The sequence below is a fragment of the Ipomoea nil genome, unplaced genomic scaffold (assembly GCF_001879475.1).
Source record: "Ipomoea nil cultivar Tokyo-kokei standard unplaced genomic scaffold, Asagao_1.1 scaffold1834, whole genome shotgun sequence".
NCBI classification, from domain to species: domain Eukaryota; kingdom Viridiplantae; phylum Streptophyta; class Magnoliopsida; order Solanales; family Convolvulaceae; genus Ipomoea; species Ipomoea nil.
In genome coordinates this window covers 3,715-20,755 of record NW_017618262.1, presented here as the reverse complement: position 1 = coordinate 20,755, position 17,041 = coordinate 3,715, and the positions used below count along the sequence as shown (strand labels likewise).

The window sequence follows — 17,041 nt, the reverse complement described above, 5'->3', positions numbered from 1 at the left end:
AATTAAAAATATTATTTATTATAAATAAATTAATTAATTAAAAAAAAGTCACCGGCTGTCCGACGCGGACAACGGTTGGCTGTTTATTTATTTATAATAAATAATATTTTAAGTTTAATAAATAAAAAACATTTGTTTTAAAAAATAAAATAAAATAAAAAAGACATGTGTCAACACCGCATAGGTTTAACCTGATAAACAAGTTAATTTGGACTTAATTGAACAATTTTACCGGTTTAGGAGACTTGAATGATTTTTTTTTTATTTGTTACTTAAGAAATTCAATTCCACTATCGACTCGACTTAGGGAGGCAATTTGACACTTTTCCCTAAAAAATGATGATGAAGACCCGAAGAGGAGCCGGCTAGGTTATGGGTGAAAATGAATATAATTTGTATATTAACGGAGAATATAATTTTAAACGGAAAAATTGACCGTGCATGGGTATTTAAGGAAGGGAAATCATATAATTAAAGATAAATTTAAAAATCTCAATAAAAATTATAATCTGAACAATTTAAACCATTCATTTCATTTAATAATTTGACGAACATTTTTTTTATTACTCATTATATAATATATACCTAACTTTATTGGCTGAGAAATAGATAGATAGAGATAGATAGTAGATAGAGTATATATAGACTATATAGTAGATAATTAACTAAAACTTAATAACTACGACTTATAATCAGTATAATTAATAATCATTAAGATCTTATTAAATATATATGCTAATAATTAGCTACATCATAGGAGGGCATTATTTGCATATGTTGAGCATAAATTGGGACAGAGGTTTGGATCATGGAACAAGAAGTTGCTGTCTAAGGCTGGGAAAGAGGTGCTCTTGAGGAGTGTAGCGCAGGCAATGCACACCTATACAATGAGTATTTATTTACTACCTACGACTTTGTGTATTGCCCTTGAAAGATTGATGAACAGGTACTGGTGGGGTCAGGGTGGCTCGCAGGGAAGTATACACTGGATGTCCTGGGATCGTGTGTGCGTCCCTAAGAAGTTTTGAGGTATGGGTTTTAAACGATTACATGAGTTTAATATTGCACTGTTAGCCAAGCAGGGGTGGCGGCTTTTAACCAGTCTGGAGTCCCTTGTGGCTCGTGTATTTAAGGCCAGGTACTATTCTACTTCCTCGTTTTATGAAGCCACAATTGGGGGTAACCCGAGTTATGCGTGGAGGAGTATTTTAGCAGGTCAGGCTTTGCTAAAGGCGGGTTGCAGGCGCAGGATTGGTAATGGTAGGTCCACCAGAGTTGTTAATCATCCGTGGCTGCCTGATGTTGTTGATCCCTATGTAGTCTCAAACCATCCAGGTTTGGGGCAGGAGCTTCTGGTTTCGGACCTGATTGATAGTACCACCAATGGGTGGAATAATAACCTGCTGGATGAGTTGTTTGCCCCACGAGATGTTTTGTTGATTAAGCAGCTTCCTGTGAATTTGAATTGTGATGATGTCTGGTTTTGGGACAGGGATCTGAGGGGTTGCTACTCGGTTAAAGATGGCTACAGGAGGATGGGAGAGGTCAACGGCCCGTGTTTGCCTGCATGGAATAATTTATGGAGTTTACAGGTCCCCCCTAGATGGAGGATATTTATGTGGAGAGCTTTGTCTAACATTCTGCCCACTCTTGATAATTTGCTTAATAGAAGAGTAGAGTTGATTAATATATGCCCAGCGTGTGGTGTGGGGGAGGAGAACATCATGCATGCTTTATGTACTTGCCCTTTTGCTTCACAAGTGTGGAATTTGTCACATCTGCTAATACCTTCTTTTGATAACAGGAATTTCGGCCAATGGACTGATCTTTGGCTTGGTAGCACAAGTACTTATAGTGCTGAGGCACGAGGAAGGATTTGTGACTTGTTATATGACATTTGGGCTGCAAGGAATGAGGTAGTTTGGAATGGTTGTTTGCCTATGCCGTGTATGGTGGTCAGGAGGTTCACAGTGAAGTGGATTTCTTGGACTACTGTGGAACACCAAAGGGGAATCACGCGCAGAGCCCATGATGGTCCCAGTTCGGCTGCTTTGTTGGATGATGGTGTGGTCTGTCATGTTGATGCAGGCTTCAATGGGCCGACACAGGTGCCGGCATACGGTTTTGTAGTGCATGAGTTGGATGGAACTTTTGTGGCGGCAAGAAATGGCCCTCTTAATTGCCCATATGACCCCCTCTTGGCGGAAGCAATGGCTATGTGTGAGGCGTTATCATGGCTCAGGGAGAATGGATACTCGAGGATCTCAGTGTGCTCCAATAGTCTTGTCTTAGTTTCTAGTCTTAAGCATGCAAGTTCATTTCGTACTTATTTTGCTTATTATTTGTTAGCTTGCAATCGTTTGTTATCTTCTATGGCTAGATCAGTTGTTATTCATGTTCGTAGGGATGTTTTACAGGATGCCCATGTTATGGCTAAGCATGTAACTACCTCTCTGGTGCGAACTATCTGGAGGGATTTACCCCCTTCTTTTCTTGAGCCTAGAATGGCTAATGCAGTATAAGTTTGTTGGCTTTCAAAAAAAAAAAAAAATTAGCTACATCATAATCATAATAAATCGTATATAATAAAATAGTAAATCTAAAAAAATGAAATAACTAACGGGGTGTATTCAGTCATGACTTTCATAGAGTTTTAAATACTTTTATAAACTTTAAAAGTTTGGAGGTATTCTATTCAAACTTTTAGAGGGTCTTTAAAAGTCTGCCGGTATTCAATCAAAATTTTTAAAGAGTTTTTAAAAGTCGTGTGGTATTCGATTGGGACTTTTAAAGAGTCTTTAAAAGTCATGTGGTATTTAAAAAGTTATGAACTTTTGTAGACTTTTTAATTTTAAGACTTTTGTAAATTTTCCCTTCTCAAATATAAATAATTGAAATCTAACCATCAACCCCAAGATTTCAAATTTTCTTTCTAAAAACTTTGAATGTTTTCCCTCTCTATTTAAACTCTATTTTATCTCCCTATTTAAACTCTATAAACCTATCTAAATTCAATAAAATTATTTGTTCTTCATTATCCTATATTTTCCTCATACTTAAACTCTACCAATTTTTCTCTCCCTCCTAAACTTTAGAATCTTCATCTAAAAATTCAAAATAATATTATTTTTAATTCATTATTGCTTGTTTATATTGATTTTTATTGTTTTCAATGAATTTTTTTATCTCTAACTTTCTATAATTATTCCTAAATAGATGAACAAAGCAAATTTTTTATGGTCAAATTTTGTATATGTTTCATAATATTCATATGAATACTTATATATTTTGATTTTTATTCTTTTTATGTTTATATTCGTAATATATATTTTTCATTTTTTTTAACAACAGGTTACTACGAATAGCGAATTAATGTTCGCAACTAAATTTTGGGGTTGCAAACAGTAGCACCTTGTTGTTGTTTGCAGTCTCAAATTGCTATTGCAAATAATAGTTCTTTGCGTGATACCTAGCAATATATCAAGTATAATTATATATATATTATTAATATTAGATTTTTACTTTTTAATTTTATGCAACTTATAATTATTTTTTTAAATATTTTATTTGATGAAGTCTTTTATTATAAATTTTATGGTTCAATATTGTTATGAATTTATAATGAAATAGTTTTTTTTTTGTTGATGTCTATTAATAATATATATATAAGTAATTAGCATATAAGTTTCAGCATACTATGGATAAAAATAATAATGTTGAGAATGTTGATGTGAGTGAAGAACTATATAATAAGAAGAATTTTATGATATATTATAAAGAGTAAATACCCAAAATAGTCCCTCGACTATAGCTAAATTCACAAATTGGTCATTGACTTTCAATTTCAGCCAATTAAGTCCTTAACTTTGTAATTTTGACACGATTTGGTCCTCCATCTATTTGACCGTTTGATGACTGAGATCAACGATCTCCAGCAGAACCTTCAGCTCTCATCGGAGCACGTGGAGGCCTCTAGGATGACGTTGCACTGGTTCGGAAACACGTCGTCTTCTTCGCTCTAGTACGAACTCAATTACATTGAATCCAAAGGGAGGATGAAGAAAGGCGACCGGGTTTGGTAGATTGCTTTCGGTAGTGGATTCAAATGTAACAGTGTGGTCTGGAAATGCAACCAGAACCTTAAAAAACTGACGATGGACCATGAAATTACATATATATCCTCAAAAATCACAATCAACAAACAGTCAAATAGACAGGGGACCAAATTGTGTTAAAATTACAAAGTTAAGGACTTAATTGGTTGAAATTGAAAGTCGAGGACCAATTTGTGAATTTAGCTATAGTCGAGGGGCCATTTTGGGTATTTACTCTATTATAAATGTTTTGTAAGAAAATCTACTATACTAATAAGAGCCCAAGAGAGTTAGGCCTATAATGGACAGAAAAAATGGCTGTCAAATTTTTTAATCAAATAAATGGCTCAGATTGATCAGATTTTAATTTTTACTTAATACTAGTATTTGCGCCCGTGCGTTGCACGGAATGAATTTGTTATAATATTTTAAAAATATTTAGATCGATATACAATTGTATAAATTATAGCATCGAATATTATAAAATATAATTGAAGAATTGAGTTGCACCGATTATGTTTTCTGATGTTATCAATACTTGAATTCGAGTAAATAATTGCCCAATTAATAGTTAACGTGTAGATATACGCATTCGGTGCTGCAACTTTAGAGATTTTATATATCAGTGTTTATAATTTGTATTAATTGGACTAATTAGCTCGTTGTCTAGCAACTCAGTTATAGAAATTATTTATACGGAAGATATATTTTCTATGTAGATATATAGCAATTTTGTCATCTTTGTATATAAAAAACCATAATATCAATAACTTGAATTATACATTATTGAAAATCTCTTTGTAGACAACATTGGTAGTAGTAACAGAATTTTATCCATCCTCGTCTAGAGTTAAAACTATCAGACCATCAGGATGGATGACTCGGGAAAAATTCACATACAATAAACTGTGATTAAAGACGAGTTGTTTTAGTAATAACTCAACGTGAGTTAGTGTTTGACCCTGACTTTTGTTGATAGTCATGGCATATGCGAGCATCAACGTGAATTGTTTTCGTTAGAACTTGAATGACAATCTCGTATCAGAAGGGCGAAAGACATTTTAATTGAAGATTTTACTTTTATTAATAGTATAAATATAGATTGGTGTAAATAATAATTAATAAATTATTATTTTCTTATAAAATTACATATAATTTCAAATGAATTTTCTCATTTATTACGCAGAATTTGTTTCCATTATTCTCACAATTATAATGGTTTAATTATTCTCAGCATTTGATAACCATCATCCATTTTTAAGTACACATTGACTTCAATGTGTGATAAAAATTCATTAGATATTAGTTAATTTTCATATAAAATTTTGTTACCAATTAAGCTTTATTAATTTTTTTTTACCAATTAATTAATATTCATATTCATTTGGGCGGGAATGTTGAAGATGATAATTTTACTTTTATTAATAGTATAAATTGGTGTAAATAATAATTAATAAATTATTATTTGTTTATAAAATTACGCAGAATTTCAAACGAATTTTCTCATTTGTTACGTAGAATTTGTATCCATTATTTTTATAATTATAATAATTTAATTATTCTCATAATTTGGTAACCATTTTTTATTTTTATATACATATTGACTTTAATCTGTGGTAACAATTCATTAGATATTAGTTAATTTTTATATAAAATTTTGTTACCAATTAAGCTTTATTATTTTTTACTAATTAATTAATATTCATATTAATTTGGGTTGGGATGTTGTAAAGGAGGATTTTACTTTTATTAAAGTCATTTCACTAAGAACTTGGAGGGGTGTGGTTGAGTGGAAGGGACGTATCCATCCTTATTAACCAAAGGCAAGGATTTGATCATTGCCTTTGTGAATTGAGCAACTTTAAATCTCCAGGCCAGCCCTTTCACCCAAAAGAGGGGCATTAGTCACTTTATCTAATCATATTATATTAATTTCATTTTGAAATCATTGGTTCACATATTTGATTTATTTATTTTTTCTTTAATTATTCTCGTTGTAAACATAAATGATATTGCAATAATTAATTTATAATATTTATCAAATTGTATTTTTTTTAAATGTAAAATTTTCTCATGTTTAGGAATTAAAAATATTTTAAAATTATTTTTATTAGTAAGTATTTTTATTTCTAAAATATTTTCCAGCAACCCAAACACTCCCTTAGTCTCTAATAAAAAACTGAAAAATAAAAGTTATTTCATTAAGAAAATTAAAACTAATTAAAGTAAATATAATCATGTTATATTTATTTGTAACTGTATATTAATTTCATTTTGAAATCATTGGTCCACATCTTTGAATTATTTATTTTTTTCTTTAACTATTATAAACAAAAATTATGATATTTATCAAATTGTATTTATATAACATTTACACATGTTATGAGGTGTTAAAAAAATTTCAAATTATTTTTTATTAGCATGTATTTTTATTTTAAAATATTTTCCAGCAGGATAAACACTCCCTTAGGCTCCCATAAAAAAAATTGATAAAGAAAAGTCATTTCATTAAGAAAATTAAAACTAATTAAAGTAAATCTAATCATGCTATATTTATTAGCAACTGTATATTAATTTCATTTTGAAATCATTGGTTCACATTTTTCAATTATTTATTTTTTTCTTTAACTATTATAAACACAAAATTTGATATTTACCAAATTGTATTATTAAAAATATATAACATTTACACATGTTATGAGGGGTTAAAAAATATTTTAAATTATTTTTTATTTGTATGTATTTTTATTTTAAAATATTTTTCAACAATCCAAACACTCCCTTAGCCTCCCATAAAAAAAAACTGACAAAGAAATGTCATTTCATTAAGGAAATTAAAATTAATTAAAGTAAATCTAATCATACTATATTTATTTGTAACTGTATATTAATTTCATTTTGAAATCATTGGTTCACATATTTGAATTTGTTTTTAATTATTATAATTTATAAACAGAAATGATATTGTACTAATTAATTTATGATATTTATCAAATTGTATTGTTTAAAAAATATAAGATTTACAAATGGTATGAGGGGCTACAAAATATTTTAAAATTATTTTTTATTAGTAAGTATTTAAAAATAATAAAAATTCCACCAACTCAACACTCCCTTAGCCTCCCATAAACAACTGATAAAGAAAAGTCATATCATTAATGGAATTAAAACTAATTAAAGTAAATGTAATCATGCTATATTTATTTGTAACTATATATTAATTTCATTTTGAAATTATTGGTTCACATATTTGAATTATTTATTTTTTTCTTTAATTATTATAAACATAAATTATATTGTATTAATTAATTTATTATATTTATCAAATTGTATTTTGTAAAATATAGTGTTTTACTCGAGAATTTTTTTTGTTATTATGAATTTAAAATTAAATTAGACAAATAAAAAGATTTTAAAATGTACAATATAATAATATAGTTGGACTTTTATATATTTGGTCAAGTATCTATTTTCATAACATACAAAATTAAAATTAAAATATTGTATGGTTAGTATAATATCTAATCATGTACATATTTAGATAAGTTTATAGAAAAAATTTATAAAATTAAATTGATTTATTACAAATTATATTTCATATATATTATAATTTCAAAAATATTAATAATAATAACTAAGAAAATTGTACTTATAAATCAATAAAAATGTAAATTCTAAATTTTGTATGAATAAATATAAACTCTAATCGGACGCATATCCTTATATAATTAAATAATACATTGTATATACACATAATATTTATTAATATGTATATATAAAAATTCTATAATATAATTTCATTCATTATAATTTGTATTAATAGATTTATATTTAAAAATTTAAAAAGTTGTGTTATATTTTCAGTAAAATATAAACATATTCATTCGTTTTTCTTAATATTTCATTTCCTTTTGAGTATATTCATTTCTTTTTTTTTTTCCTTCATAAAAAGAATTAAAATTTATTTCTATTCATTTTTCCTAATAATTGTCGATTAATTGGTCTGATTTCCATGTCGATTAGGATATTAATAACGGATTTCTGTTTGAAATATTCATTTCCTTTCTGATTAAAAAATAATATAATTATAAAAATATAATTACTGATTATATTTCTAATAAAATATTAATATATTCATTTCATTTTTCCTTCATAAATAATTAATATAAGTATAATAATTATAATCATATAATTACTGATTATATTTTAAATGAAATATGAGTATATTCATTTCCTTTTTCACTCATAGAAAGAGTTAATATTCATTTCCATTTCTTTTTCCTTCATAATTTTTTCCTAATATTTCATGTGGTGGTTACTAATTTTTTCGTAGGGAAAACGGTGTTATATTTCCAATAAATTTTTAATATTAAATCTTTTTTTCATTTGGCTTGATTCCTGTGTCTATTAGTAACAAAATATTAATAATAGATTCTCGTGAGTAAAATTCATTTTTTCTGTTCATATTCATTTCCTTTTTCCTTCATAAATAATTAATATAATTATAATAATATAATTACTGATTATATTTTAAGTGAAATATGGATATATTCATTTCCTTTTTCATTCATAGAAAGAGTTAATATTTGTTTCCATTTCTTTTTCCTTCATAATTTTTTCCTAATATTTCATTTGGTGGTTACTAATTTTTTTTTGTAGGGAAAATTGTGTTATATTTCCAATAAAATTTTAATATTAAATCCTTTTTTTCATTTGGAATGATTCCCATGCCTATTAGTAACATAACTAGTAGTTGCACCCGTGCGATGCACGGTCCTATTATTATGTTGAAATATCATCAAAATTGTTTTATTCATTATATAGGTTGAATAAGGTTATAGAAGTGAGAAATACAGAAAATATAATATTTTATTGATAAGTAAACTAAACAATTACAAATTATTAAAGATTTCTTTATAAACTACATTTTGGGTCTTGTTTATAAGACCTCTAGATTCCCCACAAATTAAGACCTTAAGACCATCCGGATTACTGACTCGAGATACTGCAACATATAATTGGCCATGATTAAAAACAGGTTTTTTTCAATATCAAACCCACATGTGAAAGCGTCTGACCTTGACTTTTGTTGATTGTCATTGCATATGATAACATAAGCGGGAATTGCTTTCTTTGAAACTTGAAAGGAAGTCTTGGGTCCGAAGGAGTCAAAGATAGTCTGGGTATCAGAACCTTTGTACCTGCGTTATTGCCAGCTATGATTTTCCCCTCAATAACATGATTTCCCAATTGTGTTACTATTAACCGAGTACCATTGCACAACCCCATCGAGTGATCAATATTTCTCAACAGCATAACTGGAGTTCCAATTTTCAATGTTAAAGAGTGGTTTGGTACACCTGAGCACCTCAGACTATTTAAAAACTCTGTTGTGTGTACCTGAGATTGCATATCAAAGTTTGTCTCAGCCTTGCAAATAGAATCACAACTCAAATATGTCCTTGATGCAGCTTGATTAATACCATTCATGTATTCATTGACCTCGTCAACAACATCCAATGTTGGAGCTAAAATAGCTCTATCCTCTAATTGTCTTTCATCCATGTTGCCAGAACGGTATCCAGGGAATGTGTTTTCCACAATTTGTTTTATTGGATCAACCTCATTCTGTAATACAATGGAAGACGGCATTATTATATTGCAATCAACATTGTTGTCTTCACCAAGATTACCATCACCTAAATCCGCAATCCACTTGGCAAAACTATCTAACTTCTCCAAATCATCTTCATCACTAACACCGCGCAATCTTAAATTCTTCGTTAGACGAAGAACTTCACAATTATTCCACAAGTAAGATGAATTAATGCTGGCTTGTATTATATCTTGTCTAGTACCTTTGGGAATAACTGGTAGGATTTGTCTAAAGTCTCCACCCAACACCACAGTTTTCCCTCCAAATGTCATTGTTGAGCTCCTTGAATTTTTGAACCGCATTAAGTCTCGCATTGTGTGATCCAATGCTTCAAAGCAATGTTTGTGCATCATCGGAGCTTCGTCCCAAATTATTAATTTGGACTTGATTATCAATTCAGCAAGCGGACTGCCTTGCTTTATGTGGCAGGTTGAATCTTCATTAACAGCAAGCGGTATGGCAAATCTGGAGTGTGCAGTCCTACCGCCAGGCAGCAGCAAAGAAGCTATTCCGCTTGAGGCTACATTAAGAACTATCTCTCCTTTGGACCTTAAAGCAGCTGAAATTGTCTTCCACAAAAATGTTTTTCCGGTTCCACCGTAACCATATACGAAGTACAATCCACCTTTCTCATTTTCAACATCTCCAATCACCTTATTATATATGAGTAGTTGTTCATCAGTTAGTTTCGGATGCAATAAATCATGTAGATGCATTAGAGCTTCCCTATCATATGACATTTCCTCTAACAACAACCTATTACCACAAATCCAATCATTGTTTCCATCTGGCATTGGCATTGGTGGGTAATCTGATAGAGATTTGTTCCAAGCATTCAACAATTTCTCCATTTCAAGCAGCGCAAAATTCTTTTTTTGAGATTCATTCATGTTTAAATCTACAAAATAAAAGACAGATGTACGATGTAAGTCTTTTAAACAGCAATTTTAATAATAATATTAAAATAAAATATACCTGGGACTGATAGGTTCCTTCTATAAACATATTCAGCATCATCTGATAAGAATGGCCAAACCATCTCCCAAACATTTTCTGGTTTGGCCATCGAACTGGATGTTAGAAGTGTAACAAACAACTTCCGTAGAGAACTTGCTAAGGACCACGTTGATGCCTCCGTGATTGCATCAATATACTCTTTATCATCTTCAATTAATCCCCGGGCATAACACGCATCTCTAAAGGAATTGTATTGAACACCATCCACCTTTTTAATCTCATCAAATGAAGTCGGTCCACGAACTATATTAAGTAAACACCTAAGATAAAAGATCTCACCAGTATTTGGTGGCACATAAAAGATTCGCCCAATTGCCCAATTTCTTTGCCTAGGTTGCCATTCTCTTTTATCACTCTTCCAAACAAATTTTGTTGGCATTTGTGAATAAGTCAACTCCCTCCCTGCTGCATACTTTTTATTAGCTTCAAACCAGGCAGTAAACATGCTTTGAGCTACTGTTGGTCGATTCACCACATCATCGACCAAATCATCGTCATGAAAAATTATTGATTGCTCATTGGGAAGATGGAAACTCAAACGTTCAACAGATGGGTTCCTAAATTGTATGTCAAAGCCAAAAATCCTCCACGCAGCCTCAGGGGGTGAAATATATCTACAGTCATAGTACATTTTGATTTCATCTACAATTTTCCCCGTAGATTCTTCCACCCCACTATTGTAGAATTCAGCTGTTACCCTATCATTCCCTTTGTTGACGTATTTGAATAAGTACTTAATTGATCTAGATTGGTTGCACCACTCCACATTAATATGAGCCTTGTACTTCATAAGCAAATATCTATTGTGTGGCACAACATATCTACTATCAAGGTTAATACCATTCTTCCGTACTGTACGACCATTATCTCGACGTCGATATATTGAATATCCATCAAAATCCACTGTTGAGTTTTCCACAAATTTTTTGGGGAAGTATTTAGAGCAAATACCATTTTTCATGCAAGGTGAATTCTTCCTCGCTGCACCACATGGACCGTGAATCATAAATTCTTCTACTGCTTTATAATACTCAGGGTCGCACAATTGACTTGGAATCTCAGCAGATATGATCATGTCAATATCTTTAGGATTAGGATAAGAGTTACTCTTGCTCAAGAATATCAAAATGTGTGCATGTGGCAATCCCCTTTTCTGAAATTCAATGGTATAAATAACTGCAAACACGGGAACTGTGAAATTAGACCCCAAATAAATTGTCTATTTTTTTAAGCCTACAAAACAATTATATGCAAAAAATTACATTTATTAAATAACAAAATTTACCTGCATCCACCAGTCCAAAAATCTTCTCCTTTTTAATATCTTTTATCAGTGCATTTAATTTCATTTTAAACACACGGCAAACTATATCTGGCCTATCTTCAGCTTTCAGTTTCCTTGATTGTAAAAATCTTTCTATCTCAGGCCACTTAGGATTACATGTGAATGTAATAAATAGACTTGGATACCCTATCCATCTACAAATCGCCATTGCATCTTGGTAATTTTGCACCATATATCTCGCACCTCCTGTAAAACTCGATGGCAAAATAATCCGCTTTCCTTGGCAGTAGGATCTACTTCACCACGTGTTAGTGCATCTGTCAAACATTTGTATGATTCACACCTCAATGACTTTTGATGCGACCTAATATAAACTAACCGTCCTGATTCTATCATGGTATAAGCATCAACCAAATATTGTTGAAACAATCGTCTAGCATATAGCAATGTTGACATTTCATTGAGCCGATCTTGCAAACGGAATGAAAAATACTCTCTTGGGCTAATTTTAGTTCGTGCATTTGAACTCCGGCCTTGCACATTATTAAACTGTATATCGTCCCTGTATCCGTCCTCACCGTATGGAAATAGTAGTGGATATTGCATTGGTAGATATGCTGGATTTAGTTCAGTTATTCTTTGAAAATGACCCGCTTGAGACTCCACCAGTATATCTCTTTCTCCCATGTTTGGATCCAAATCACCAACAATCAATGCCGCAACCTCCCCAACTTGTGGCAAGTTATATGTCCTTGCATCCGTGGTCCTTTTACCAATGAGTTTTATTTTAATATCCACTCTTTGATTACTTTCCATATTTGTTTTCGCCATCCTAAAACTCTTGACTAAAACATTATTTTCATCTAGTGCATCCTTGATGTCTTTCACAATTTCACGATGAATTGTATTTGTTGAATGATCATCCCTGTTTGGCAAGAAAAAAAAGACAATTTCATAATCTAAATATATAAGCAACAATGCTCATTTATTTAAATTAAATAAGCGTACATAACTTACCCCAATAAAGTTAGACGATTGTCTATCTCATGTTGTGTATCATAAATATACAATTGAGCAAACTTTGGTCGTCCACCAGACTGTGGTAGTAAACTACCCATTAAGTGAAAGTTTTGTCCATATAACCTAAAAGTCGGGGGGGCACCACCAGTGTTAACAGTCCTGTCAATTTTCCCACCCATGGATGTAAAACAAACATATTGTTGAATGACCGAATATTCTTCAAGAAATGGGTACTCTTTTGGTCCTGGTTAAAGAACAACTGCCTGATTGCCATAGGTGGAATATTAGGAGGGGACAACTTTATCTTGCCATGACTGCAACAAAGTGAATATTTTGGATTTCGAACACCGCTAGATTTATTAACTCGCTCCTCTAACCAAAACATTGCTCCGCAGTGTTCGCAAGAGTACGTTTGATCACCCAGATCGTTGTAATAATCTAACCAAAAAACAAATGTTAGTACTCCAAATTTAGATAATATCTACAATTAATTGTATCTATACTCACGATCTCCAATTGTAGATTTTGATGGTGTATCATGGACCACACTATTAAATGCTGACATCAAACCACGTTGCATTGAAACATCTGGTGATGAGATATTGTAATCAACAACGCACGACCTTGTTGTTTGATCTAAAAGATGAAATGAAAGTTTAATATTCATATATGGATTTATAACAATCTACTTTCTAAAAAGATTTATCATGTATATAGAAATTTTACCATTTGTATGAATATGCCAAGGTCCTCGACTTTCATAGGACACAATAGGGTTACTTTCGAGCACGTTAGCTTGCGATGTCGTTGATTGAGTAATATTTTGTAAAACTATTAAAAAAAAGGTTTGAAATCTCAGATCCAAATTCAAAATATATAATATACAAAATTAAACAAATATACTTTTATTGTAGAAAATTGTTTAGAAAGACCTCTAATTTTTCCGTTGGCTAAACGTTTTTCAGTCTGAGATGTTGAATTAACACATGTCAGCTGAGATCTAGCAGTTGCCGATTGTATTGCATACGAACACTCTAAACAACAAAATTACAAAAACCACACGTTAATATGTATAATAAAAATAATTAAAATAAAACTCACTATACCAACAGACTGACATTTCATTTAAAATGAAAGCACTAACCATCCAAAAAAATTTACACCCGGATTTTTGAATGTTGCATTTTATGTTCAATAAAACAATAAATTAAACAGTTAATCATAAAGCAATGCATATGGGTTACATTTGCCACATTAAATACACTAAATTATAGAAAAAGTAGAATTTTTTTTTTTATAATTGCCCAAATTCAAATACTCCAAACATAACACTCTAATCATTTACTATAAATTAAGCATATTAAATATATTAAACAGTAAAACATATCCAATAATGAGAACAATTGGCAATATTTAAAGATATATAATGATTCATACCATTGTATCCGTTGAAAGATTGTCCTGAAAGAGTTCTGTAGTGTGTACCAGTTAGACGGCTATTATTTTGAGGTGTTACATTGACACACGTAATCTGAGATGTACCACTTGACATTTCTATTGTAATTGAATTGTCTAAAATAAAAAAATCCAAAATGTTAACATTATTATAGTACACTATATATAGCACCGACATTGCAATATAGAAAGAAATTAATTACCAAAAATCGCAAATCGTTTTGGCGTGTTGAATGTTCCATATTCCGCACCATCATTTTCTAACATACAAACCAGAAAATACTTATAAACCAATAATTAAATAAGTAGTAATATGATCATCTTAGTAGATATAGTTAAAATGTACATGCTTATTTAACAAAATTGATTTAACAAACAATTGTATTTAACAATAAATTAAATGAAATACAATGTTTTATTTAAATATAATAAACACAGTAAATAAACCAAATTTAACAGATATGAATATCGTACTATAAAAAAAACATATGTACATATAAGCATACTAAAATAGTATATTTCACTACCAATATAGAATTTAACCATAACTTAAAACTCTACCTCTCTTTCTCACTATATATATATAAAGGTATATATATATATATATATATATATATATACCTTTAAATACAGCAAATCATTCCCATATACGGAGTATATACCAAAAAGGAGTATATACCAATACTATATATATATATATATATATATATATATATATATATATATATATATATATATATATATATATATATATATATATAAACGTATGAGTCAACTGTGGAAGGGTCCAGAAATATGCTTTCTGGACACCCTTCGTCACCACGGTCACCGTTTCCTGTCTTCTACCTCTCGCTCTGTCCATTTCTCCCAAACTCTATCTATCTATTGTATAAATCCAGATTCGATAGACGCTAATGGCGTCGAAAGCTTGAATATGATAATGTTCGCAATTTTCTTCTTGATTAGAGATCCGACGCAATTGTGTTGGGGTTCGATTGATAGCTACAGAATTGGGCCAAAACCCTATATCTACGGTGAGGCTTAGTCGTTTCTACGAATTCAATCTACAGAAACCCTCAATGAGTCTGAGTGAGCTATGGATGAACGCAGTCGTTGACATTTGCAATTGCGTCCATGTTGAAATTAGGGTTTTCAAATCATGGAGGTAAATCATCGAAGGACTGTAAGTAACCTTCGTACTCACGCTGACCTAATCTCTAATATTTTTGCCCCAAAAATTTAGATGTAAATAGAATTTCAATTCGATTTATGTATGGTAAACTGCATGCGTGTATTGTTAGGGTATTGAAGTAAGAAAACTTGCATATTATTATTATCTGTTGCACTTGATTGTTTGAAATTTCAGGCTCTAAATTTTAGCTTTCCTAGAATTGATGATGAATAATTAGTACAAAATTAACCGTACTGTATGCTTAACCTTGTTCTACAGATTTTAATTCACCACTTTAAATAAACACAAATTGATAACAGGATACACAGTATGAAATTGCATGATAAGTTTTGATGAAACCGTGACAGTAATATAAGTTTTGATGAATTCTGATCAGTAACGTACCTTTATTTGAAACTGTATCCTTCCTTTTGGTGCCGATTACAGTTGATTTTGTTAACTTCTTCATTGATTTGAACTGCTCAGTGCTTTGTGAATTCTTTTTTGACAGTAGTGAGTTTATTTGAAAAGAAAGGTGTAATTGAAAAAGAATGGTGTACTTTGCATTTAAATGTGAATATCTGACTATATGTGAGTGGAAACCATTAAAGGAAAATGAAATTCCCTAGAATTTGCTATTACTTTATTAATTAATGATTACATCTATTGGGAAGCAGAAAAGACACAAATTTAAAAGATTGGATTTATTCCCAGATTTATCCTGCAATATATTGTGTTGAAGTTTTGATTACAATTCCAAAACATTAATAGATGTGTATTTTGTTTTCCAATTTGGTTAGCCAACTTTTATTTTTGGCTGCTCAGTATAATTTTCTCTTTATTTTCTGTTTTTGAATAGACTTCAAAACTGTTATAACTCATTTACTCAATTTCTAACACTTGTTTGCAAGCACCTGGCACATGATGATAGTAATATCTGATGCACTTAGATTTCAGAGTTCCCATGATTCTATGGCATACTATTAAGCCTTTTGGAGCATGAAACAGTAGCACATTGAATTAAAGTTACAAATGTCAGTACAATACCTTTTTTTTAATCTCAGTTTATTTCTCTTATTATCTTCTGTTTTTGAATAGACTTAAATTCTGATATAAAAAATTTCCTCATGATCTAACATTTGTTTTCAAGCAAATGGCAAATGATGATATGAATTTCTGATGCCATTAGATTTCAGAGTTCAAATCTTGCCCTAGGAGGACTATTAAACCTTTTGGAGCATCAAACAGTAGCAAATTGAATTTCCTTACTGCGAAAGACTACAAATGAAGGAGTTACGTTGTGCAAACTTAATTAGCTAAACCTTGTTGTCCAGATGTGTAAA

The 17,041-nt window shown here is 30.5% G+C and overlaps 2 protein-coding genes across 2 annotated transcripts; one reads left to right on the top strand and one right to left on the bottom strand.

Moving 5' to 3' along the window:
• Positions 1-1,031: 1,031 nt before the first annotated feature.
• LOC109192802 lies at positions 1,032-2,522 on the top strand. Its single transcript, XM_019343509.1, has one exon. It carries the CDS (start codon positions 1,032-1,034, stop codon positions 2,520-2,522), a length of 1,491 nt encoding a protein of 496 aa, XP_019199054.1.
• Positions 2,523-9,060: 6,538 nt separating this feature from the next.
• On the bottom strand, positions 9,061-13,251 carry LOC109192801. The gene is made up of 6 exons (XM_019343508.1): positions 13,070-13,251; positions 12,296-12,977; positions 12,053-12,197; positions 10,726-11,958; positions 9,495-10,648; positions 9,061-9,099 (listed from the first exon to the last, which is right to left on the bottom strand). Exons 1-6 carry the CDS (start codon positions 13,249-13,251, stop codon positions 9,061-9,063), a joined length of 3,435 nt encoding a protein of 1,144 aa, XP_019199053.1.
• Positions 13,252-17,041: the final 3,790 nt, after the last annotated feature.